The sequence below is a fragment of the Cyanistes caeruleus genome, chromosome 7 (assembly GCF_971803275.1).
Source record: "Cyanistes caeruleus chromosome 7, bCyaCae1.hap1.1, whole genome shotgun sequence".
Classification (NCBI taxonomy): Eukaryota; Metazoa; Chordata; class Aves; order Passeriformes; family Paridae; genus Cyanistes; species Cyanistes caeruleus.
In genome coordinates this window covers 31825337-31849991 of record NC_141707.1, presented here as the reverse complement: position 1 = coordinate 31849991, position 24655 = coordinate 31825337, and the positions used below count along the sequence as shown (strand labels likewise).

At 43.5% G+C, this 24655-nt stretch overlaps 1 protein-coding gene across 32 annotated transcripts in view; it reads right to left on the bottom strand.

Moving 5' to 3' along the window:
- The window catches only part of KALRN (kalirin RhoGEF kinase), a 501085-nt gene that overhangs the window by 78627 nt on the left and 397803 nt on the right, over window positions 1-24655 (bottom strand). For 20 of the 32 annotated variants that reach the window (XR_015289279.1, XR_015289280.1, XM_086897867.1 and 17 more), the window contains 2 exons: window positions 13655-13684; window positions 11856-12102 (listed from right to left, as the gene is read on the bottom strand). Coding sequence is in view for 30 of the 32 variants with exons in the window: in XM_086897867.1 (XP_086753993.1) it covers window positions 11856-12102; window positions 13655-13684 (277 nt within the window). In the remaining 2 variants the exon portion in view is untranslated. The remainder of the gene's footprint in view (window positions 1-11855; window positions 12103-13654; window positions 13685-24655) is intronic. The other 12 variants (XM_086897893.1, XM_086897871.1, XM_086897894.1 and 9 more) reach the window with 1 other exon arrangement.

Here is a 24655-nt window from a genome sequence, read left to right as displayed (position 1 = left end):
TAAGAAAACAGTTACAAGCTGGTGTAAAGTACGGCCCCGTTATCATCCTCCCAGATCTCACTGTAGGCTCACCTGCCCCTGGACTGGCTCTATCACTTCAGCAAGGTCTTGTGTGGGCAGAGGGGACTTCTCTGACCTGCCACAGCACCACCAGATGAGTTATGCTCAGATGAGGCTGCAGCAAAGAGCCTCAGCTCACAAACCAGTCTGACCTGGGAGGTCCCGTAAGCGAAACCACACACCACATTGTGCTGGTACAGTATCGACTGCCTGCTGGGGAGCTGTGCTGGATGGTGGGCACATGCTCAACAAGCTACTGGTTAGAATAAAAAACTCCAATCCTTCAGCTGAAAAGAGCAAAATAAAAATTTAAAGCAGGTTTATGTTTATTTCCTGAAGCACTTATCTCCATCAGAACGGAGACATGTCTTTGGGAGTTACAGCAATATCCAATGACAGAAGACAAGAAGCATTAAAGCGCTGCCTTTTGGGCATGTTTTGGCTCCTGTCTTACTGTGGTGGGCCTTGGTGGGGAAATCAGGAGCCTATCTCAGCCCATCATAGTCTGCTTTCCAAGACAAACAGGAGCCTCACCCATTGGTGCATGACAAAGGTGAGTTGTTCTAGTGACTACAAACTAACAGTGTAACAAAAATATTCCTAACCTGCTTGTCCCAGCTTGCCTGAGGTTGCTCTGTTTGGATGGTAGAAGCCACAGCTGATTTTCCTTTAAATTCCATTTCTCTTTCTTTAGAGTAAGATGTTACCCGTTTCGGTTTGTTTGTTTCTTTAATGGAAAAGTATCCAGACTATTTTCCTGAGATGTTCTGCAGCAAATTTGCAAGTTCTGTTCATCACCTTCCCCCTACCCAGTACCCAACACAAACAGGGTTCAAGGCAAGCTAAAAGAGAAGTTAAAAACTGGCACACATTCACTGCTTAGGGGGGGAAATTTTCTCTGCTTGGCCAATTCGGAGGAATTGCACTCAAATTAAAATAAAATTCAATGGTTGTATTGTAAAAGCTTATGTTTATTTGGACCAAATTACTGCATTAACTGTATTTTCCACTTCCCTTTTATTCTAAGGTAAAAGGAATGCAGAGGAGTTCTTACCAGGCAATGTTTAGGATTGCAAAGCTTTCTGATTTACAACAGCAGATCTAAGACAAGCATAAAAGAATCTGTAAAGCTGCTGTTGAAACTTATGGTGGGTATAAATAACAAGGGCACACATAACAGGCAGCCTGCTGTGCAGAGAATTGAAAAAAAAAAAAAAAAAAGTAGTTTTAAAGCTATTTTTATCAGCTGGTGGAATGACTGGCTAGAAAACAACTCTTTTTTTCAGTGTGGAGCACCTCTGCCTCCTTTTCATTCTTTGGTGTCCGTAAACCAGCAGTTAGGATGTTTTTTTGAGGATGTTAGCTCTCTGGTATACAGGATTTCTGCTGATGTTCTGTACAGAAATGCTGTTCCTGGGAATGCCAGTGAGCAACTGCCAGTCTAGCACCAAAAACTCTGGAAATCCCCCTTCTGCTTGGTACCATCACACATTGCCAAAAGCTGGATTTCTACACATTGGAATTTCCAGTCACCACAAGACAGAAAATCCTCTTTTCTTTCTGCAAGAGGGACAAGTACGTGATGCCATGGAGTACTTTTTAGTTCCTGTGTTCAGGCAATCTCTTGGTATGTAACAGTTCCATATGACATGATAGCTCTATGAGCACTTAGAGTTGTCAAGTGCCAACAGTCCTGCCAAATCCCTTTGTTGCCTTTTCTGTCTCTCCCAGGTGCCTGATCTTTCCTGCTGCTTCTCCTGTGCCAACAGAAATGTTTGTGCAGCCTCACAGTGAATCTGATCTGCAAGTGGATCTAGGTTAAAATTAACCTAGTGGGGAAAAAAAGGTTTGTTTCAGCCCAGATCAGCTCCTTGATCTGCCTTCCCTCTCCTGCCAGTATTCCTCAGATTCCACTGCAAAAGCCTCAGGCTGTGTGGCTGTTGCATCACCTGTCCTGCTGTGCTATCCCCTGGCCTGGGTGATCCCATCGCTGTGGTAGATTCTGGCTCCTCAGGTAGGCACAGGACACATCCCTGATGCTCCCAGGGAGGTTCAGCCTCCTGGTGTGAGACAAAATGGGTACATCCAGCTGGCTGACAATCTTCTGCTCAGCTGAGAGAAGCACCAGTCCCCAGTGCTGCTGAGCTCAGCCTGTCTCTGTTGTGCCTGCATGTCCCGTTTCATGATGGCAACCAGAAGGGAGAGGAATGAGCATTCCTGCATTTTTATGTGCAGAACGGCACATCTTTGGAATAATGAAAGGCTGTAGCAGATTGATTGCAGAAGGTGTCAAGCTCCCAGGTGAAGGCAGTGTCCCAACAGTTGTCCTGTGGAGCAGCACTGTCCTGTGTGCGCACAGCACAACCACAGCAGATCTGTCTGAACAGATGTGCAATGGCCACAACGGTTACGGCGTGAATGCCTGAACTACCTTCATGAGCTATCCATTCACAAAGCTTCTTTTCAATAAGGTTTTTCACAGGTCAGATTGGCACCAAGAGCACCCTGATTCCTTCACCCTGCATGAAATCTAATTTGACTTTTCTAGCCAGTGAAAGGAAGAATGTTCTTATTTCACTGAGTAGGAGTCCTGCAGAGTTAATAAGTTCTTTGGTGCTTTTCTGAAAAATGCTATTTAGTTCTTAAAGCCAGAATCTGTTCTCTGGTACCTAAATGTGATTCCCACGGATTTCCAAAGAAACTGAATGTAAGTTCCTGGCAAAATGCAGCTATTAACTTAAAATCCTGAATTTAGATACATGAAATCTACAGAGAAAATAAAGAGCTGGGTACAGTCTTGAAGAAGTAAAACTGAGCTATACAAAGACCTAAAAATACCTTTTAGAAAAGTATCTTGAGTTCAAATATTTTGGTGTTCCTCCCTAGTCTAGGAAATAGAAAAATGTCCTTGAAATACGATCACTGGGTGCTACTGTTGAACTTGTAATCTTTCTGGCTTGCAAAAGCAAAGGGCAATAAAAAAAACTGTCATTTGGCATCAGGCAGTATAAGGTTATTGGTGAGAAAAATGGAACCTTAGGTTCACTTCATGAAAATGGGAGTCACCAGCACTCGTGAGCTGCAAATTGTCTTGCTAAGGAGAAGAAGTCAAGGCTGCTTTATCAGTGAAGTGTTGGATAGTGTGTGACTACTGTTTTTCTTGGAAGGCACATCTTTAGTGAGGCTGGAGGCCATCGCAATCTTTCCTGCAATATGCAAGCAATTATCTCTAGGCTGTGTAAATTTTAATTTGTATTTTGAAAACTCTGTGAAGAAAAAAACCCCACTTATTTGACTGCATTACAATTCTGCAGAATCAATGAATGTTCAATGCATTTATGAAGAATATATGATGCAAATGTAAAGTAGCACCTTCTAATAAATGCTTAGGACATCCAAGGACAAGAGTGGTTTAACATCTGTTTTCCTCTTCTAGATTGTGAGAGACTTATTTAAACAGATTTAAGGAAAATGCAGTCAAATATGGACTATGCCTTCAAGAAAAGAAAAGCACAGTTCTGGAGTTCTTTTTATGAAGTAATAATATTCTTTATGAGACTAGCTAATATGAATGGGAAAAGATGCACTGGCATTTATGTAAATCACCTCCTGTTCTAGACTTTAGACCATCATAGTTGCAATAACATTAACTCTATTTTCTAAAATTTGGAATTAATGTGAACTAAGCAAATTTGACATTGTTTCAGGCTCTTTGAAAAATGTGTAACCTGGGAATAAGCACTCTGACAAAATGCTTGCCTAATGACAGGAAAATCAGGCTTCTTGTGTCAGGATCAATATATCAAATCTGTGCAGTGTGCTGAAGCAGATACACAGAAACATAATTTCTATTACTGGAAATACATTATTTAATACACATGTGCTTTGCATCACAGTTTGCCTATTTCCGGCTCAGACCAGTCAGGGAAATGGGATTTTTAGCAGACCTAGTTCACTTCAAAACATGCTCATAAAATAGTTGTTTAAGATTAGCAACAAAAGGATCAGCCCAGCAGTACACAGGCCTTGCAGGGTACAAAAACCAGATTTAGGATTAGTCCCTTTAACCGTCTGGAAGCTGAAAGAGTGGGGAGGCAATATTTTGGGGAAACCAAAATCATCAGTCATTAGTATTTGTCTTACTGCAATTGTTGCAAGGACAGTAGCTATAGGTTCAGTCTTTGTGAGCCTGCTGTTAAAAAGTACATCCACAGTTTGACATTAAATTAGTAGGGATGTCAGGCCTGAACCCAGAACCAGCAGTTTACTTTTCCTTCGTGCTTAAACTTCTAAAACTTCAGGGAAAACTAAGTTACAGAATATTGACCAAAGTAGAAAACCCTGAGGAACACGAGTGGTGGTGCACTGAAGCTGGTTACACAGCAAAAAGGCCAGGCAAACAACTCCCATCCCACTCTTCACCCCACAGGCCTAGATGGGTTATGGTTCAGTGTCCATCTGTGAAAATGCTAAATTTAGTCTGTCCTCAGAGGAAACACAAGACGCAAGTCATGCACATGCTCCCGCTGATCTTTGAGGATGACCTTCCTGTCAGCTCCATGGGCCAAGTGCTGCAGAGCAGCCCCCCCTCCTCACCACACTACTGTATTTCAAGGCACACGACTAAATGCAGAGGAAATAGACTTTACTCAAGGAGCTATTTTTATATCCTTCTTCTGGGTGCTTGTTTTTCACTGGTGGGGCAGAGGTGTGGGGATGCTGCTGGCTTTGGGTCAGAGCTAGTGTAAAATCTCATGGTGCAAACTCAACTGCCTGCTTGCTCTGGTCTCACTGCACTGAGGCACCACAGTTCCCATGAGGAGAAGAAACAGAAGGCATCTATATGGTTCCTTTGAAGTTAATATAAAGAATATTCAGACCATTTTCAGCAGGTGCCTCCCCTGGCTAACTGTGCAGAGCCCTTTGGATAATCTCTGACCTGTTCTCTTGACCCTGAGTACCACAGCAGAAGAGCTGAGTTCCTTCTCAGTACAGCAACCACTGCTCAGACTCTGTGAGCACCATTTGTGGTGCTTCAAAGGCCCCTCTCTCTGCTCTGATCCTGCTAACACAAGGGAAGGCTGAGCTCTGCCATTCTGTGAACAGACACGTGCTGGGATCACTGGGGAGATGGGGACTGGTTTAGCTGGTTTAGATCAAGAAGATGCCTCTGGTCTTCCCCAGGCCAAATGGGATGCTGCATACCCCACATTACTCTAGAAAACTATCTCAATTAATTACAAGTCTAATATTGACTCAGTAGAACGGCCTTTGGTCTTTGTGATTTCCCAACAGCTGGGACATCAATATGTGAGCAGTAAAAATTAAAGTTTCCTTTTCCAGTGTGTGTTTGAAGACAAGCTGGGAAAAAAAGGACTGATGCAGTCTTGCTTCTCAGCATGTATGCACAGCTGAAGTCTGCTCAAACCATCCTCTCTCAGATGGCTTGTGGGCCCAGGAGAGGGCTGTGGTCACCCACTCACCCATCACCTGAGCAGCAGGGGCCAGCTGGGACCTCCCGCTCATGAGCTGCAGCTGAGGAGGGAAGTTCTCACTTTTCTGCACAATAGCAAAAGGGAAATATCTTGGTTGGCTTAACCTGGCCCTGAAAAGCATGGGCTGGCCCAAGGAAATGACACTGGGAAGGCAGGCGGGAGAACCAGGAGGGCATGGAGAATTTCTGACCCTGGTCTTCCTCAGGGGCTGTGCATGGAACTGAAGTCTTGAGCCTGACACAGAGAGAGACACCTCTACTGAGTTTCTCTCCAGTTTCCTTGCCAGACCAAGTGCCGAACCCTTTGGCATTCTTGGTGAGTCTCAGTGGTTTACAGCCTTTTAAATTCCCTCCATTTGTCTTTTTTTTCAGTGATAAAAACAGCATAGACATTGTACTGTAAAATTCAGGGTTAAGCTGACAGTGATTATGTGGATAAATTTTACCCACTCCTTGTCAGAAGAGGAAGCAAAGGCAAAGTAAACAAGAAAATTTGCAGGCCTTCTCTCTTTTAAACAAAGAATCCTGTGTTTAAAATAATAAAAATTCACTGTACAAAAGCAAAGCAACTTCCCCCAAAATAGCCTTTCCTGTTTTATCAAAGCATTCATCAAAATTGTGCTTCTCCATAAAAAGAAAGTTCCAGGTAGAGTACTGGAGACCTATTTTGACTAGATAACTGAAGCTGAAAGAAGCTGAAGCAATAAATAGAAGTGACTTTACTGGTACCTGGAATGTCCCCATGGCTGAATGTCAGTGTTGCTATCTAGTGATGCCATACTGAAAATAAAAACTAATGAAACAGAAATACCACATCAGTGAAATAGGGCTATTCACAAGCCATGGGAGTGTGGCTCCAACAGCCTGCACACAGCCTGCACCAATGTCTGCATCAGACATTGTCTGATGAGAGAGGGAGGGAAACTCAGTACAGAAAAAACAAGGGAAAGGGTGGTGTGACTGAAATAGCACAATGCTTCTGAATTCTTTCATCTTTAGTTTCCTACTCCTTTCACAGCTGCATGAGCTGTGAACTTGGAGCCACACTTGGATACTGAGGCAGAGCAGCAGCCCTGAGCTGGGCTGTGGCAGACCTTGGTGCCAGCCCACAGAGCTGCCATGTCCCTCCACACTCATGACCGACTTGTTATAGCTTCTCTATCGTAACCAAAATGGAGCTAAAATGAACATTTCCTGATGTGATTTTCCTATGTAAGCCATGTCTTGAACTTGTAAAAAGGACACTATGAGGCACTTAATGCCAGCAGAAGGGGTTCACGTGACCTCTCCTGAAAGACAGCCTATACTACAAAATTTTAACTCTGAACACCCTTGTTGGATCAGTATCAGGAACAGAAATGAAGGTTTGTTTTTTAAATTTAAATATTGCATATTTATATTGACAATGGGAGCCTGAACATAGTTTGTTTAATAAGAACCCCGTGACCATCTTATGTACCAGTTAAATCAACTGTGTCACTTAATGAAATGTTTCCTTTAGTTCAGAGCCTTACATTTTAATCGACTGCTCTTCATTAAGACTCAAAACTAAAAACAATTTCTCAGCCTCCACAAGGACAAATGAAGGTTTAATACAGCGCACTGAAACATCTGAATCGTCCTCACACAGCTCCCCTGGGACATTGGGAGTCATTACCATCGAATATGTTTGCAACAGAGATTGTTCAAAACACCACTGAGAAAGTGCGTGAGCCAATGCAGATCGCAATTTAAAGCTCAACAGGAACAGGAATACAACAAAAGCTGCCTAGACTCTTTTCCCATACTAAAACCCAAGATGTTCTTAAAAAACAGAGACGTGGGAAGAAACAATTATGCTTCTCCCTACACAGATGATCCCTCTGAGATCAGGAACTGGAGGAAAGAGTCTTTCAAACATGGCAAGAGTTGGATTAACCTCACCAGCTTTGCACACTAATGCATTACACGACATGGAGAAGTTACCAAAATGCAGGTCTCAGCGTGACCCCTTTTTCATTGATACCACTCCTCTTACCAGCCTTGTTAAGTCCTTATTCTGCTTCCTGCTGTCCCAGCCCAGCCTGCCAAGGCACCTACCAGCCCCAGGCTCTCTCAGGCTGTGGGTGGCCCCCAAGCACGGGAGCTGTGAGTGGTGCAGCACCAGAACTCTCATCCCTTCTGCCCAAAGGCTGGTGCTCTGCCAGTGACACCTGGACAAAGCAACCCATCTGGGAAGCACAGGCAACATGGTCACCCTGCTAACACACACTTTGCAAGATCTGTGTTTCCTCTTCCTCTGGAAAAGATCCAGCTGTTTCTCAGTCTGGTCTGGTACAAGGACCCACCACTGCCACCAAAGCCCTGCTGTTAAGTGGCCTTCAGCCTGCACAGCAAGATGTTTTCATAGCATCTTAAAAACATATATTCCTCATCTCCTCCAGAGGTATGCACCAGACACAAGTGTCCTGTGGGCAGGCTCTGCTTTGGGGCCCTGAACAGGACCTTCCTCTCATGTATCATCAATCCAAAACAAAAAAAATCCTCTTTTTGTGATGGAAGTTGCTTAAAATTACTGCAAGAACAAACCTCTGTTACTCTTTTAGTTACCCCATGTGTTTGATGTTAAAGGGTCATCAGACAATGACTTTTAAGATCAAGATTTCATCTAATTCTTCCATGGGCCAAATTCAAAATTGGAATCACTCAGTCAAAGTTAACAGGTTGCCACCAGGAATATGCTTGGCTCAGTGGGCTTAATGAAGGTCATCACTTTCTATCCAAGTGGATTTCTCTCTCAATTTGAAATTTATAGCTTAATACCTTAGAGCTCAATTATAGGGTAAAAGAGACAGAAATAAAAGTCACAGCTTTCCTGTAATTAGTCATGTGGGATAGTTCAAACAGAGCTTCATTTCTAGTACCAGAGATCTTTCTCCTTCCTTCCTAGGAATGCTAGTCAGAAAATAAAAAGCCCAAAACATCCTGCAAATTCTGGAGTCTAGTAACAGAGACTGCAAACAAATTCCTTTTATTCAGTCTCTGCATATCACTTGCAAAAGGTTAATCATAGAAAACTGTTTGCCTTTTTATAGAGGGTAATTGCAAACACTGTCAGATTATCAGAAAGGAAGGACAGGCAGGAGGATACCTGTGCTCTGAGCTGTAGTCATGTCATGAAAAAACCAAATGTGTGCCCTCCAAAGGAGCACAGCCAAGAGTCAGACAGAAGGCTAGGAGACCTGTCTTTAAAGTCTCTGCACTCTTAATGATCAACAAGAGAGATTTGTACAGACATTTCATTACAAAAGGTAAGGAAGTGTTCTCTTCTGGGTGTGAAGAGACACCATGTATTTCCTTTTGCAACATTTTACGTTAATTCACCACCTATTTTCAAAGGAATAGTGTAGAAGAGTGAGGAAGAGCCAGACAGAGCACATGTTCACTTGTGAAGTTTGGTTTTGCGTTTCTAGTGGCTTTTAGTTAGACTATTCTGAAAGGCTTGATGAGGACTTGTACTGATGCTTTACAAAATGTTCTGGTGATCCCACCAAGTTGTTCAAGCCTTCATCTATTCAGATGTTGGCTGACATATTACTTTCTTTAATCTTTCATTTTAAGGACAACATGTAGCTTCTGTGAGCCATGATTTACATTTATACACCACCATTACTTATAATAGGACCAAACAGAGTAATTTGCTGTTTCCCTCTATTAAGATGTAACTGTGTTTTGATACTTGGCAAAACTCTCCATATTTCTAAAGTAGATGGTAAATTCTATTATTAGAAATGTTAACTTTTGAGTACAGGTACTTTCTGTTCTTGAAATTACTTGTGCTTGTAAAAGCAAAGAATTATGTGCCTTGGTAATTGCAAGCAAATTTCAGCTATTAACCTGCTTTTCTGCAACTGTGTATGTTTACATACTTGACGCAGACCAGGAACATCATTAATGTTGATATAAGATGTGCCAGCCTTTGTTCTGGGTTGTAGAGAAAGGCAAGAAATTGAGCAAATCTGGGCCAAGGGATTCTACATGCAACCCGTGCCTAAAGCTACTGGAAGTAGAGAAGGGCACAACTCTGAATAGTCAGAAACCATTTGTCATGCTGATTTTACCAGCAGCTCACAAGACTAGCAGGCTCTTTCAGCAGCTACTGCACTTTCCCCTTTAAACTTACTCCTCTTTCTTTATTCCCAGCATCTGTTCATTCAGTTTAAACAATTTCCTGTTTTCCTAATAGAGGGAGAACTGATTAGACACAGAGCCTATTTGCTGTACACTGGCCAAAATTGTGGATTGGGTGGTTATTTTTATTATTTCTAGCTGCACTTCTGGAGATCCCATTAATTCTGAGGCTCCCTGATATAGCTTTGGTATGTACAGGAAGAAAACTAAGGCCAAGGGGGAACAAGATACAAAGGAAATAAAGGCCATGAACACATGGCTGGAGCCAGCCGGCCCCACACTCACTCAGCACTCGCTCGGAGGTGCTGGGCCAAGAGGCAGCTCCAGCCCAGGAGAGGTGGCAGTGTGTTAGGTGAGAAAACCTGCCCACAGGCAGGCAGAGCATGCCAGCAAAGCCTTGATGCTCTGCTGACACAGCCTGGTGGCTTGCAGCTATCAGTGGGTGCTGGTCCACCAGCCACAGCCCAGCACTGTGCCCATCCTGCCCGACCTGTGGTGCAGTTGTGCCTCAAAGCTCACACGATCTGCCAAAAGCAGAGTCTCTGTGTCCCCTGCCAGCCTCCTGCACCACCCTGCCTTCATCCTCAGAATTTCCTGCCTCCCTTTTCACAGCCTACTCTTGCAATGTTCAAGTTTTATTTCATTTAAGGAAAAGCTCTACAACCTGATGCTCTCAGACGTGGTTGGAGTGGTGTTCCACAGTGCCCTTGAGCAGAGACACAAGGCCAACTGCTGGACCATGCACACAGCAGACACGTCCCCAGCTTCCCGTGAGTCATGCCAGCCAGTGACTGCTCTTACGCACACCAGGCTGATTTTCAGCCTCACCTTTCTGTTAATTCACAGATAATCTGCATGTAAGCAACTGCAGCACTTCTCAGCTGAGGGCCAGGACAGGCTCCCGTGGCAGCAGCAGCAGGGCAGGGCCCTGGGAATGCAGCAAGGAGAGGTGGCAGCAGGACTAAGGAGTGCATGGGGAGTTTGGGGTTCAGCAGACAGAGCTGAGGGGATCCAATCTGAGAGAAGCTGAGCTCTTGTCCCCCGGTTTGGATCAGATCCTCTTGAAGGAAAACTGACAGCAGACCCTGGCCCTATGGCACTGCTCTGTCCTGGCCGTGTGTCCCACTCCCAGCCTCTGCAGTGGGAGTGCAGGCACGGAGTGAGGACAAACTACAGCTCCGTTTCAGTGCTTTTTCTCCAAACAAACAAAACCACCAAGCCTAACTTGCTCAAGCAACAATGGATCAAATTCTATTTTCCTTAATGCTAAGTGGAAAAAGAATTTAAAAAGACAGTTCAGGCTTCCAGTCAGGAGTGGGATGATAGAAGCCTTTCTTTCATGGACCTTACTTGTGTTGTGCATGGCCAGAAGTGGGGCCACAGCCAAAAGGAGACCTGCTCTGGCCATAATGAGCTGAACCAATCCTGGTCTACCAGTCTGGAGCATCTCCTAAGCCTGGCTGCAGGGATGCTGTATGTGGGACACACATTGCTCAGAACAGAACACCAACTAAAGAGGCCACAAACACCACAGAGACGAACAATATTTCACCATTTGTTGTGAGTGAAGCCCAAGCTCTCAGGATAATACCAGCGATGTGTTTTGTTCCACATTGATTGTGAAGGGTTCTTTCCCCCTTGTACTGTGCCATTACACACAATGTCTCTGGTTCACAAGGTGGTAGAGTGTACCAGTACTCACTGGTGACCTCTTTGCATTTACAGACAGGAATAAACTAAAAGAACATGAACCTAGTGTGCACTTTGGCAATCATAAAATAACATGTCCACAATTTGAGGCATCCTGGGTGTATAGACAGCATGGCTTTCCCTCATTCTAGGCCTTTAGGCACTGAAAACAGTCCCTCTGTTGTTTAAAAGTCTTATTTTTATCCAAAATCTCAAGACAATGATTACCACATAGCGAAAGACGCACATGTACAAACATTGACTCATGGACATGGAGTCAGGCTAGTGCTGTGCCCATTCACAGGGACCTGGCAACAAAACTCACCAAGGACTCAACAGCTTTTTACCCACTGACTGCAGGAGCAGCCCAAGCAGCTTTGCACTTACATGATACAGAAGGGAAAACCCAAAACAATCTTAAACCAGCTGGGCTGTTGCCTACCTTTTCCTGAAGGGAAGAAGCAATCCATCTCCACGCTGCTGCGGGAATGGGAAATGCAGAGAGCGCTGCTGGGGACCAGACCCTCCTGAGGTGGGCTCCGCTCCGTGGTCCTGACCAAACACCAGCCTGGCCTCTCGCTCGGCCTCTCCAGCAGCTCCACTGTCTGCCCCACCTGAATGCTCAGCTCGCTGCTGTGGCTCGCTGTAAAGTCCTGGAGCACCACAGTCAGTTCACAGCCTCCAGACAACTGCCCAGGTTCAACGGGGAAAAAAAAAGAAAAAGAGTAGATGTTAGCGAGGGTAGGATGAAAGCAATCATCTTTGCATCATATTTACACTGGCAAAGACAGGATTTGTGTTCCTTAGAAGCCAAGTTAATAATTTGTTTTGTCAAAGTTCAACACATTGTGGCCTTGGTTTCCTTTACTTCTTATTGATTTTGCTGGGCTGAAGTGAGACACCAAAGATACCATCCCGTAACCTTTTGAATGCTAGCTGTGGGGGAGTTTTTGAGCTGTGAATTTTCTAGCTGTGAGTGTCCATCAGAAACCCTGGGGGTTTTTTTGTTGCTTTAATTTCTGGGGTCACTTTCTAGCTTGGCAATAGCCCAGGATGCCTCAGTGCTGTGCTTCATGGTGTGACAAATTCCAGCTCATCCCTCTAGAGCATAAAGGAGACACATTCCCACCGGCCACCAGTGCAGTGAGAAAACAGCTTCTCTTCTCTCAGAAGACAAGAAATGTACTCTCATCTTCCCAAAGTTGCTCTAGGGACCTCTTGGGAGACTATGAAATCCTGATAGGGCAGATTAGAAAAGCTCCTCCCATGCTCTCTGATGGAACCCAGAGGTGTAAATATATAAACACAGAGTGATTGATTATATGCTGACTTTCAGGATTTGTACCTAGGAATAAATGTATCATTTTACTTCCGTACTAAATGCTGGAACTGCTGCTCTGCTTCAGCCTCACACCCTGTTACTCTTGAAGAACAGCAGTGTAACCACAGTCTCTGTATATCCAGGGACTGGGAATATAAGCACTTGTGTGTACATAAAGAAGTGATTGTACTGATTTGTTAAAGCTTGGGGTTTCTTTAACAGAATTGGATCTCAGAGTTAGATTCTTGTGTGTCTAAAAAGGTGTGAGAATGAATCTAAGTTTTTCTGGCATGAGGAGTCTTTCTTAATGATCCTCTGCAGTGTGGATTTCTTGCTGCCTGCTTGTTGTTAGGGATCCTCCTTCTTTGTCCTGTGTGCTGCCTGCTTCCCCAAGGTTTGCAGGAATCTTTGGGGTCCTTATTTCAATGCCAAAATTGATAGAAATTTTGATATAAATTAGTTCACTGATTCAAATGTTATTAAAATGAGGATAGTAAACAAGCTTAATACTATAATTTTCTTAGGATATGAAGCTAAAACCAAGGCTAATATACAATGATTTTAAGTGAAGAACCTGTAAACCCAACTGGTTTAATTGGAATTGGAAGAAATCTTGTCAGGTGCAGAGTTAACTGTGGGTGGAATCAGTAAAAACTGGGGTCTACTCCTCAGCTTGAATGGGGGAGCCCTTGAGAAGAGCACACAAATCTCTATGTATTTCACTCTTGAGCAGGTACAATCTCAAAATCCCTTATCTTAGCCCAAGCAGCCCCGAACACTGACTCCTACGGGAACAGCCTGTCTCCCCTCTCAGTGCCATAGGGGTTTTTGTGTCCAATGCAGATGTGAAAGAAATCCCACTCACAGGGGTGATATTCACAATTACAGAAAGGGGTCAGTGGACAAGGACTGGTTCTCACCTGTCCTGTGTCTCTGCCGTAGACGAAATGCTAGATTTGGGGAAGAAGAAGGAAATATTTCTCTGAAAGATTATTTGTAAATAAATAGAAAAAAAACAAACAAAACCAACCATGGCAGCTGTTTGAGGCCATTCAGACAAAGCACTGGCATTAATCCTGGCAGAAAGAGCTCAGTGCACTGATGAAAGTGCACAAGAGGTCAGTGTAGCAGCTAATTGGGCAGTTTATCAGCAAACCCACCACTCATCACGCTGACAATCTCCCCATAACTGGAGAACAGACATTCACAGGGATGGTAAGAATGAGATATTGCTGTAATATTTGCTGAAGTTTCTTTGCTATGGAATAATTTGAGGAATAGAAAATCTTCCTGACCAAATATAGTATATGATTTGGCATGGTGTGGGATATTTAAGACAGGAAGAAAAAAACTGATTACTTCTTGCTAAATACACAGACATCTCTTACCAAAAGTGATGGATTTCCCCTAATTCTTACACTGTTCCACACTAAATAAACTTTCTGTCCCCCAAATTATGATATCTCTGATATCTTCTCTGAAAATAATCAAGTATCTCCTCCTTTTAGAGGACAATGTGAACAAATACTCGGTTGTATCTCTCAGCTTCTCTCCCAGAGAGCTGCTCAGAGCATTCCATGCCCTGTCCCGTTGAACCACTAGGTGTCCGTCTTTGCCATCCCACAGCAACTGAATTTGCTATAAAGAATTAACTCTTGCTTGTCTTCGAGGTGTTTATCTAATAACGAGGTGCGGTGTCTGGACATGAAGGAACTGGTTCAGACTGCATCCCCAGACTCGTTGCTTTCAGTGATATGCTCAGAGGATGTTCCAGAATATTTAAAAGTTGTCTTTTTATAGTTCAGATTGAATTTTGAAAAAGAAGTAATTTTTATTGCTTAAGCAGGGAAGGTGAAACAGACTGGGAATATTCCAGAGAAAAAGGCCTGGTCAAGATGAGACCTGGGAAATTTTGGGACAAATAAAGCATTTTCCAGTGAGCATCAGCCTGGGAAGTGCTGCCCTAAGCAGCTCCCTGCCCTCCTCACTGGGGGCTGAGGGGCAGCTGACCTAACATCAGTTTATGCCAGGCTTTGTCATCCCTTCCAAAAGAACTAAACATCTGTGAACAAACAGATGCTTCAATTTGGGCAACACCTGTGAATGTTATCCCAGAGGAGGCAGGTGTGCTCCACAACCCTCGGGTACCATCCAGCTCTGTGTGCCTGTTCTCTTCGATTCATTAAAAACAGCAATTTAATATAATGAGAACAGGAAGTGATCCCCTGGAGGAGCTCCTGGGCACCTGGTGTGACCAAGTTCTGCCTCAGCAGGTGAGATTCTCGTCCCCCCACCTTCAGACCGTACCTTTGATGTGTGAGGAAGGGAGCTTGCTTTCCTCAGCTCCCTGGAGGCCTGACTATCCCTGCAGATATATGAATTGATATCATCTTCTCCTCCAGGACCCGCTGGATGGAAATGTGGGCCAGGGCTTCCACATGCTCCAACTGGCTTGAGCCAGCGCTAAAATAACACATTTTCACCCTCTTTGGCAGGTGGAATTAAAGCAGTTTCCCTTTTACAGGTGGGTGCAGGTGGTAGGTATGAGCAGCTAGCTCAGGAAGGGCCCATAGATTATTTTTAGGTGCCAGCTCCAAGGAACAGAAAAGGAGAGATCCTTTTGCCCAAGGACTTCCAAGTACTTCCCAGGCCCGTTCCATGTCTTACATACCACCACACCACAAAGAAAACTTTCTTACCAAATTAATCCACAGCAAAGTAATCTCTCTGGAAAACTTATGATATAATAATATATATAAAATTTGTAAGCCACTGAGGAATAATGCAAATACATCTGATTCCCAATGACAGAAATCATTTCACCTACAAAGTGATCACTCAAACTGTTACTCAATTTGTTTTTAGAGAACAATTTTCCAACTTGAGAGAAATATATCATGCTTCCCTCTATGCTGGAGCATGGAAACAGGAATACAGATGGACTGCTGGTTTCTCACACATATTGCCTTTGTTTTGGACAGAAAATAGAGAATGCCCTTGGGGTTGAAATTCACAGGTAAATGGCTTCACATTTTAACATATGATGTTCACTTTTATTATTCCTGTGATTAAAACCACCATTAAAGCCACTGACTGGATATATTTAGAACCCAGACAGCACTCTAATCTGTATATGGCAGAACAAGACACATTAAAATAAAAATAACAATGCAACATGCCTTTGCAGAGCACAAGGCATAACTGAAAGATCTAACACAGGGACAGATCTAACAAATTACACAGCAAGCAACAGCCTTAAAATCAGGAAGAAAAGGAAATGGTGGAAGCAAATAGCAAAATGTAATGAGGAAGCAAGAGGGCCCCAAGCTGTCTGGAGTGGCTGTATGTCCTGAGAGAAGCTGGCAGGAGCCCCAGCCTGTCTCCACAGTGCCTGCCATCAGCAAACCATCTCCCATCCTCTGCCTTCATGTGTTCCTGGGCTAGAAAACACCACTGTGCATTCAGTGTGTAAATGTTTTCATCAGGATAATCAATCATCTCCCTCCAATCTAGCGATCAAACCCGAGCTAGAGTGGATCCCTGCCTGTTCACCAGTGCGGGCAGGGACCCAGCCACAGCCCTTGGGAGCTCCCCTCTCTGCTGCAGGACACTGCCACCACACCTCAGAGCATTGATGAGAGCAGTTTATGTCACACTGACTCTGGGAATGAGTTTTGTCACCCACATGAGCCTTTCTACTCCTGGGAACACCCACCCCATGCCCATCAGCCACAGGAGAGTGAAGTACAAGCAACCAAAATGATCCCAGGCACAGGCACATCCCGCTGTGGCGGTGTCCAGGCTGCTCCAAGAGCTCCAGTGACCAGCAGGCACTGGTCAGTGCAGGATGAGCATGAGACTGCCTTTCCTCAATCACAGTGTGCATGTGCATGGTCACAGTGCACCTGTTTCATTTACAGCCATAAAGTACAAGCCAGAGGAAGCAAGGCTGAACACCAGAGGTATATTTATCATCAGAGTGCAGATGGAAAACACCTACCAGTCACAGTCTGTCCTTCCTTCCTTCAAATAAACCCTTAAAATAGATCTTAAGTGGTATTAAATCCACTCCAGGTGAAAGTGAAGTGGGCATGGTGAGCTCTCCAACAGGGTGAGCAGGTATTTGGGAAGTGGGTGTCTGCAGTCTGTTTAAGTGTTTTGAAATATGCCAACACTGCTGTGGAAATCCACACAAGCTGGTTATTTACATCTATTCAAGAGGACACAGAGCTCGGCTAGTTTAAACAAAGCATTTTGTGTGCTGCAGCACTACACCCTAATATAAATTGCTAGTTTTCTGTTGCTTTTAGGCTTTCTGCCTGTCTGGTTCTGGATGAAAGCCAATTTTGAATAGAAGCATTTAGTCACCATAAACAGCCTATTTCAAGAGGGTGAGAGAGGCGGTAGGAACAAGAATGGGATTTGCATTCTTATCAAGAGATTAAAAAAAGTGAATAAAACCACTTAGATGTTGTTTCTGTCTGCACTGAAATAAATTCAGGAGCTGTCACTTTAGCTGGGGGATGGACATGAGAAATCTTATCCCCTGAGGAGTTCTTTGTGAAAATTTCTGTAATTTCATAGAGATTTTCTTTTTACTGGGAGGCTAGAGAGTGAGAGATCAAATTCAGAAAAAGCCTTTGAGGAATTTCAGTGCTAGAATTGCTTTAGTTTTTTTTTACTCTATAACAGGCTCTGTTTGGAGTGTGAACTCTGAGTCACCCATGTTTGTCACTCTAAAGCCTCTCAGCTCTAAAGGATGCTGAGCTTTGGCAATGCTGGTGGATGCTTTGCTGCATCTGTTCAGGGCTGTTTCTGTAGGGAGAGGCTGTATTTCAGGAGCTATGGGCTAACCAGGAATAACCTTCTGCAGTCAGTAGCACTGCTCTGGACTGAGTAGTTTTGCATTGAAAACTCAGTGGAAAATGCTTGACTCACCTGAGTCCTTTGGCCTCACTACCCATCTTCCATTAAGATGGAGTTGGTGCTTCCCACTCTTTCTGTTTTGTCTGACTGAACAGGGAGGATCACTGCTCGAGCTCCAGGGGAAGGTCTGTTTATATTTAGGCAATTACTCAACCACATGGCTGGGGTAATGGTGACGTCCAATGGGCCAAATGTACCATCTTTGCTCTTCTCAACAAGGAGATAACAGAGGCATCTGGGTGTGCAGCATCACAAATATAGACACAGCAAGTTATTCCACAGCATGGAGAGGAGACAGATGGCATGTGGGGGCATATAAATATGCTTAAGGAAAGGAAATCTGGTGCTACAGTCTCAAATAGCACGTACCTTTCCAGCTCCTCTTGCTGGAGTCCCTACTAGACAACCATATCCTGACTCTGCTGGATTTTGGACTCTGGCACATGCTGACATCTGCTGAACAGCTTGAATGGAACTGTCTGAATTGTTTCTGGAGCCTTTTTTCCAGAAAGTAAGACTAAAGTTGGTCCAAATGAAACAGCATTTCTAGCTAATAAAAAAAAAATGCTTTTGAAGATAAAAACAACCAGATTCACTTTGTTTCATGCAACAGACTGAACCAGAACATGCCTGTGTTTGATCTGAGGGTTTCCTCATGGCATTTGGCTCAGGGAGCTGGTACCCAAATTCCATTCTTTTCCCTTCCCTGGAGAAGCACAAAATGGAGCTCCTCAGTGACACACAGTCAGAACATCTAGCTCTAAAACCTTTTGGTTTTGGAGGGTGAGCAAGGCAGATGGCTGAAACCCTCCAAGGTAAACCCTACCTGCTGTCTTTTGCAGCCACAAGATTTTCTAAACCAACTCAGGGTTAAAAAAAAAAGCAAGGATAGACTGAAATCAGGGAGCTGACTAGCTGTTTTCTTCCATGTTTGGCACCATTGTGAACTGGGGATCAAGGGTTCCAGTCACAGATGATTCATCAGACACCAACTCCTGAGCCACTCCTAGCAAGTACACAAAATCTGATCATGTATTCTGGCCAGGAACTTTGTGAAACACCTCCAGGTATAAGCAGCAGAGGCAAGTGTGCACAGCAGAAAGTCTTTCTTCACAGCTGATGAGTTTAAAATAGAAACCCAGCTGCTGGCATCACATACCTGGTACTGGTGGAAACGGAGTATTTGAGTCTGGTGAAGCTTTAGAAACACAGGGGATAAGAAAAGAAGCCCTTGCAAAAGGTGGGTTATATGCATATCTGTCTTTATTTAAGTGGGGCATTCTGCCCTGAGCAGAATTTTGAAACGGGAGACCAGAAAACCTTCCAGAAGCCTTCCTCCCTCCACTGTGCTCCCAGTTGAGCATGATCCCCCCTATTTGTTTCTCAGCAAGGAATCTACTGATTCCCTGATATCAACATCAGGAAATAATTAGGTCCTTAATTAACCACCTCAGCTATTAAATTACACCAAAAGGAAACAGCTACCCAAAGAACTGTGAACAAGGGTTCTCAGTAACCAGAGGAGAAACCTCAGATGCCCTCTTGGGAAGGAAACAAATGATACAACAGTAAATAAAAAAAAGCACAATAAGGCCAGGTAAGGATGCTTTAAAACAACATAAATTTCAGTTTGTACACTAGATCAGATTCTCTTAATACACATATCCCCAGATTATACTTCCTTTATAATCTGGGTAATAATTTTAAACAGCTACATTGCTGTCTGCAGACTTATACTCGGATTTATGAAAAATGATACAATTTCAAACAATACCTGGCAGAGATCTCCCTCTCCTTGTCAAGTTAAAAAAAGTAGACATTTCCAAGACAAGAAATTGTAGATTGCTTCAAAGCTGTTTTCCTGGTCCTGCTATAAGAAGTGAGGGCTTGAAGGCAGAAAAGAGATAATCTTATATTCTCTTCCTCACCTCTGCCAGCATGCAGGAATCAGGATTTAGTAGCCAAGTACCACTGTGGTTTAGACACAAATAAGACTGATTTCATTAGACAGATATCCTCTCCAGTGCCAGCCCTGCCCAGCTTCCAGCAGACCCTCTGCTGACCTTCACTGACTCACCTCAGGTGCTCTGGACTCCTCTAAAACACCCCCGTCCCCTGCAATGAATGCTGGATATCTGAAGGCTGCATGGATGGGGAGCCCAGCAAGCAGAAACACAAAAGCCTGCCCTCATGCCTGGTAGCATTGTAGGAAACCACAGCACTCCCCCTTCAGGGATACTAACCCCCTCAAAATGGGTGAGGATCTGCACAGAGAAACTAAAACCATGATGAAGTACTTAAAATATCCCGATGGGTTTTTTTTGCCCAAATTGATGAATTCGCAGAACAGATGTTTGACATAAAACTGGCTTTGTTTTTAATTGGAGGAGATTATTTAAACTACATCTAAGCCATATGGTCTTGTAAGTCTGACTCCCCTCTGCCATTGCTGGAGAGACCAGCTTGGCATCTCTCTCCAAGTTGTTTCCTTTTTACAGATTTAATAGCTGCTATTTTTCTTTCTTATTACTGGTCCCTAGGTCCCATTACTATAAATCAGGGCCTTAGGCCCAAAATTAATTCAAAGGTGGATTTGGACAAGTCGTTTTGCATGGTTTTCAGTACTAGGTTGGTTTAATAGAACATAAAGGGAAATGCAGATGTGAATACAGAAAATTCACTGGGAGGAACGGTGGCAGTGAGTGGTGCTCATCTCCAAGCCACTAAAGGAAAACCTGGTCCTGCCCCTTTTCCCCTTGCAAGTGTCACACTGAAGACAGTGAATTTTCAGAGGGATTTAGTACACACTAGAAAAACCAGCACATGTTACCAACATGACTGATAGAAGGTGCTGGGTGCCTTCAGGCTTCAGGCTGATGAACATGTGATGGCTGAGGGCATCCTAATGATCTGCTTCAGCTTAATGTTCCCATTAATCATCACATAAAAGCAGGCCACTGCTGCTGCAGATAGGCTGCAGGGCTGAGCTCTGCTTGAAGCAAAGCTGACCTTGAGTGGAAGAGTTTGCAAAATTGTTGCATACCAATACCCTCAGATGGTGCTTGGCACTGAGAAAAAGGAACTGGGGAGAGATGATCACTTGTGTTTGAGTCCTCCCTGCTGCTTGCCTTGCCCACTGCACCGTCTGAGCCCTTCCAGCATTGCTGTGGGATCTTCAGCACATGATGGGTTGCAGCTTGGGTCCCAACAGTTAAATCCTGGGGTTTTCATTCCCTTCTCCATAATACTGCCATTTACTTGAGGTGACCTCATTTGCCAAGTGATGTAACAGTGTGCACGATCGAGCCTGGCACGTCGAGGCGGATGTTTTCAGTGGACACAGAAACAGCATTATGAAATGAAAATATCGCTGAAAACCTGAGCAGCACCAGAGATTACAATGGCCTTTATGAAGATCAGCTTACCTAAAATAGCATTGAAAGGCCTTTGGCTGCAGTCATATGCTTCCCTTATAAAATGAAAGATTGTTGCTTGTACTACTGTAATGTGACTCCCAAAGGAACCAGCAGCTGCAGGTTTTGAATTTTATCATTTTTGGCCACTCTGTTTGACAGAGTTGACTGAAGCATGCCCAAAGGACATTCCTCCCATAAAATTTTCTTCCTTAACTCCAATAATAAAAAACGGTTGCATATTTTTCTTCTTGGTGTGTTTTGTTCTAGCTTCTAACAAGGCAATAAATTCTATTTCAAAGAATGTAAATCCAGAGAGTTTGATAGTTGATCTCACTTGCTTTGTTTCAACTGAATAGAAATGCTCATTGACTCTGTCATTTACATTTTTTGTCATGTCATATTATCAGAGAGGGCTAAGTATGAATCAATGAAATCCCACACAAACAAGCAGAAGATTGAGAGAAGCCTGAAAGAACTTGCTAGGTTCATTTATCAAAGGTTGAGCAGAATAATAAGGTCTATTGATAAGCACATTCCCAGCCCCTGCTTAATTTCTTTCCCTGAAGACACTTCCAATAAAATGCTCTGGCTTGTGCAATCACTGTTACATGTAAATTGTTCTCAGATAAATACATTCATTTCTGTTCTTCCATACTCAATTCAGTCAATATGGAGGCCTCAATTTCCACAGGCAGACACCTGTGTTTATCCATGGCACTCATACATGTGCTCTTTTGTTCCCTAAAACCACATCTCTCTTTTACTCTCAGTGCATGCAGAGGAAGGTGATATGACCTGAGCTTATAACATCCTCAGGATATTTTACAGTGTGCAATGCAAGAGTGTCCAGGAGAAACAAAAGAATTTGGTAGCTGAATGTAACATTTTCAGCCTGAGATCCAAAGACAATGTTTGTCATTAGCATGCCCAGTGTGTCTCAAACCATGTGGAGGACACATCCAGGGCAGCTCAGTTACTGAGCTGCTGCTAAGAAGGGACAGAGCCTGAACTCTGAGAAGTTCAGTGTGAATTTGACACTGCTTCCTTTGGGTTTCTTTTGCAAATCCTCAACTATATCCCCATTTTATCCTTAATTGGCAGATATAAAGGTAAGTGCTCAGGGGAACCACATTTGATTTTTCGCTAGTAACTGGGAAAAAAAGAAAAACTGTAAGGAATTCTCCTTCAAAAAGAAAGTGAATCCATTGCATTTGACAGTGGCTCTGAGTTACTTTATTTCAGCTGGAATAGCAAGGGATTTTGTGGCATCCTAGGTTCAGGTGAGACGGAGAACAGGAGCCCATGCAGGGAGGGAGAGAGGCACTGGAAAGGAAAAGGGCTGTGGGAGCACTGGACTGCAGCGATGGAGGGCAGACAGCAACACGGGTACCTAGGGCTAGACAAAGGAAGATGGTGAATACCAGCAGTGGTAATCAGCCAGGCTGATAAACAACCTTGCAATGAAACTTGAGTAATTCCCTTACACAACTTTAATTCACTTTGAGATCAGATTCTCAAGCTGCATACTGGAGACTTTTAAAATAAAGGAAAAAAACATTAATCTTTGCTGCTCTTGCTTCAACTCCACTTCTTATTACTCTTACCTCGACAGTTTGCCTGCCATGCTTGTGCCCTTAGCAATTTACTTGGTATTATTCCATCTACTTAACCTGAATATCCAACAGGGCACTACCTTGGCTGAATATTTCCTTTTTGAGTCAAGAATTACGCTCCCTTAACAAATTCTGTTTTATGAATTCAGTATTACTTCATCAATGCTGGGAGATTTTTGGCATAAACATCTGCTTCCTTTCCTAAAATAAGAATGATAAATAATAAGTAAGCAATTTCCTCTATCCCAGGCAATACAGTAGCAGAGCTATGTGTTCAAACCTCATTAACCCCCACCCAATCTAAAGAAGAAACTGCTGAAATGCTCTGTTTGCCAGACTGAGTCCTAAGTGAAGGGAAAACATGCTTGAAGTAGAAGAGAATGAATTAGCCTTTACTGCATGAAATAGGAATTTATTCTTGCATCACCACATCTAACAATATGGTTATGAGGTGGTGGTTCTTTCAATGCTGAATTTCCACAAGTAAACAATGAAAACACAATGTAAATCATCTTTCCTTCTCAGGGTTCACGATGCCTTAGTAAGTAGTGGCCCTATAAAGGGTGGGTACTTAGCTTAGCACAGCCCTCACTGTTTCCTTCTCTTCTTTCTGGGCCCCCTTTCTGTCCCTCCAGCAAAAAAGGGACCCTTTGTCACACTGCTCCGTATTGTACCGTAACTAATGTCTGAATTGATCCAAGGTGCAGATAAATGAATCTGCCTCTCTCCTGTATCAAAGGTACTTTTGTCAGTAATATGCACCACTGAAGCATGGGAGAAAAAAAACAAAGAGAGTCTGAAAAAGAGTCTGAAAAGGCCCTGCAGAAAACAGAGAGAAAACTCAGGGGACACAGTATTGAGAGGCAGGTGCACTCTTGGCACACAGGCAGAAGGTTCTGCAGCAGCAGCAGGCCATCTCCTCCTGAGAAGGTCCTGGGCTCCCCAAGGACAGCCTTTCCCACTGCCCCACTCCTGCTGCTCCCCAGAGAGGGCAGGGGCAGAGGGGACACTTGCTGTTGGCTCAGAGGTGGCAGCAGAAGATTTGCCAGTCCTTGAGACTGGCCCCCTTCCCTGGCAGGGCAAACTCAGGAAGAGTCCTATTTCAAAATGTCTACAGCACCTTTTTCTAGCCTTCCAGTGAGAAAGTCACAAATAAAATTGAATGATACAACAGAGATTTTAGATCACATGAAATACCTTTCTGTCAGGCTGAAATCACCAGTAATGGGTGTAAAGAAAAAATACAGATGAGTGTACAACGTTTTCCAAACTGAAGCCAAAGAAAATCATTGTTCTTCACAGATATCTCCAGAGAATTTACACATACCACAATGGCAACACTGCTAACGCAACTAAACCTTATTTATTTCATATGAAGGACAATTTCATCTTCTACAGAAGATGAAATTATTGCTCAATTTTAGTTTTTTTTACCTCCTTGAAACTTGGCAGCCATTGGACATCATCCATCTCTATTAGAATACCATGGGTCATCAACTTTGGCTATTTGAACAATTATAATCCCAGACAGTCCCTTTGCAAAAATTTCTGCAATTTGCTGGCACCACTACATACAGTTGGATTCTAACTGAACAATAAATGTCATTTACACTGGTTGGCTCCATTTTCCTTTTCTGGTCACTTTATGTCATTTTATGCCATTCTTTCTCTCAGCCTTAATTCTGCTTTGCAACCCGATATAATTTGACTCATCATCCCTATAATAGGTCTACTTCTCTTTCAAGCTATATGATAGGAAATATTCTGTATCTGCATACTGGTTAGCAATAACAAGGACACACTTTAAGAGAATTATCATGTGCTACCATAGACAAGAAATGCAACTAATTAAATTCATGCTCTAGCCATAGTAACAGAACCTGCATTGACTCTCGACACAGTGCAACACTTTAACTGATTCCAAGTCTTCTGCAAACACAACTTCTATGGTTTTGCTGGTAAACAT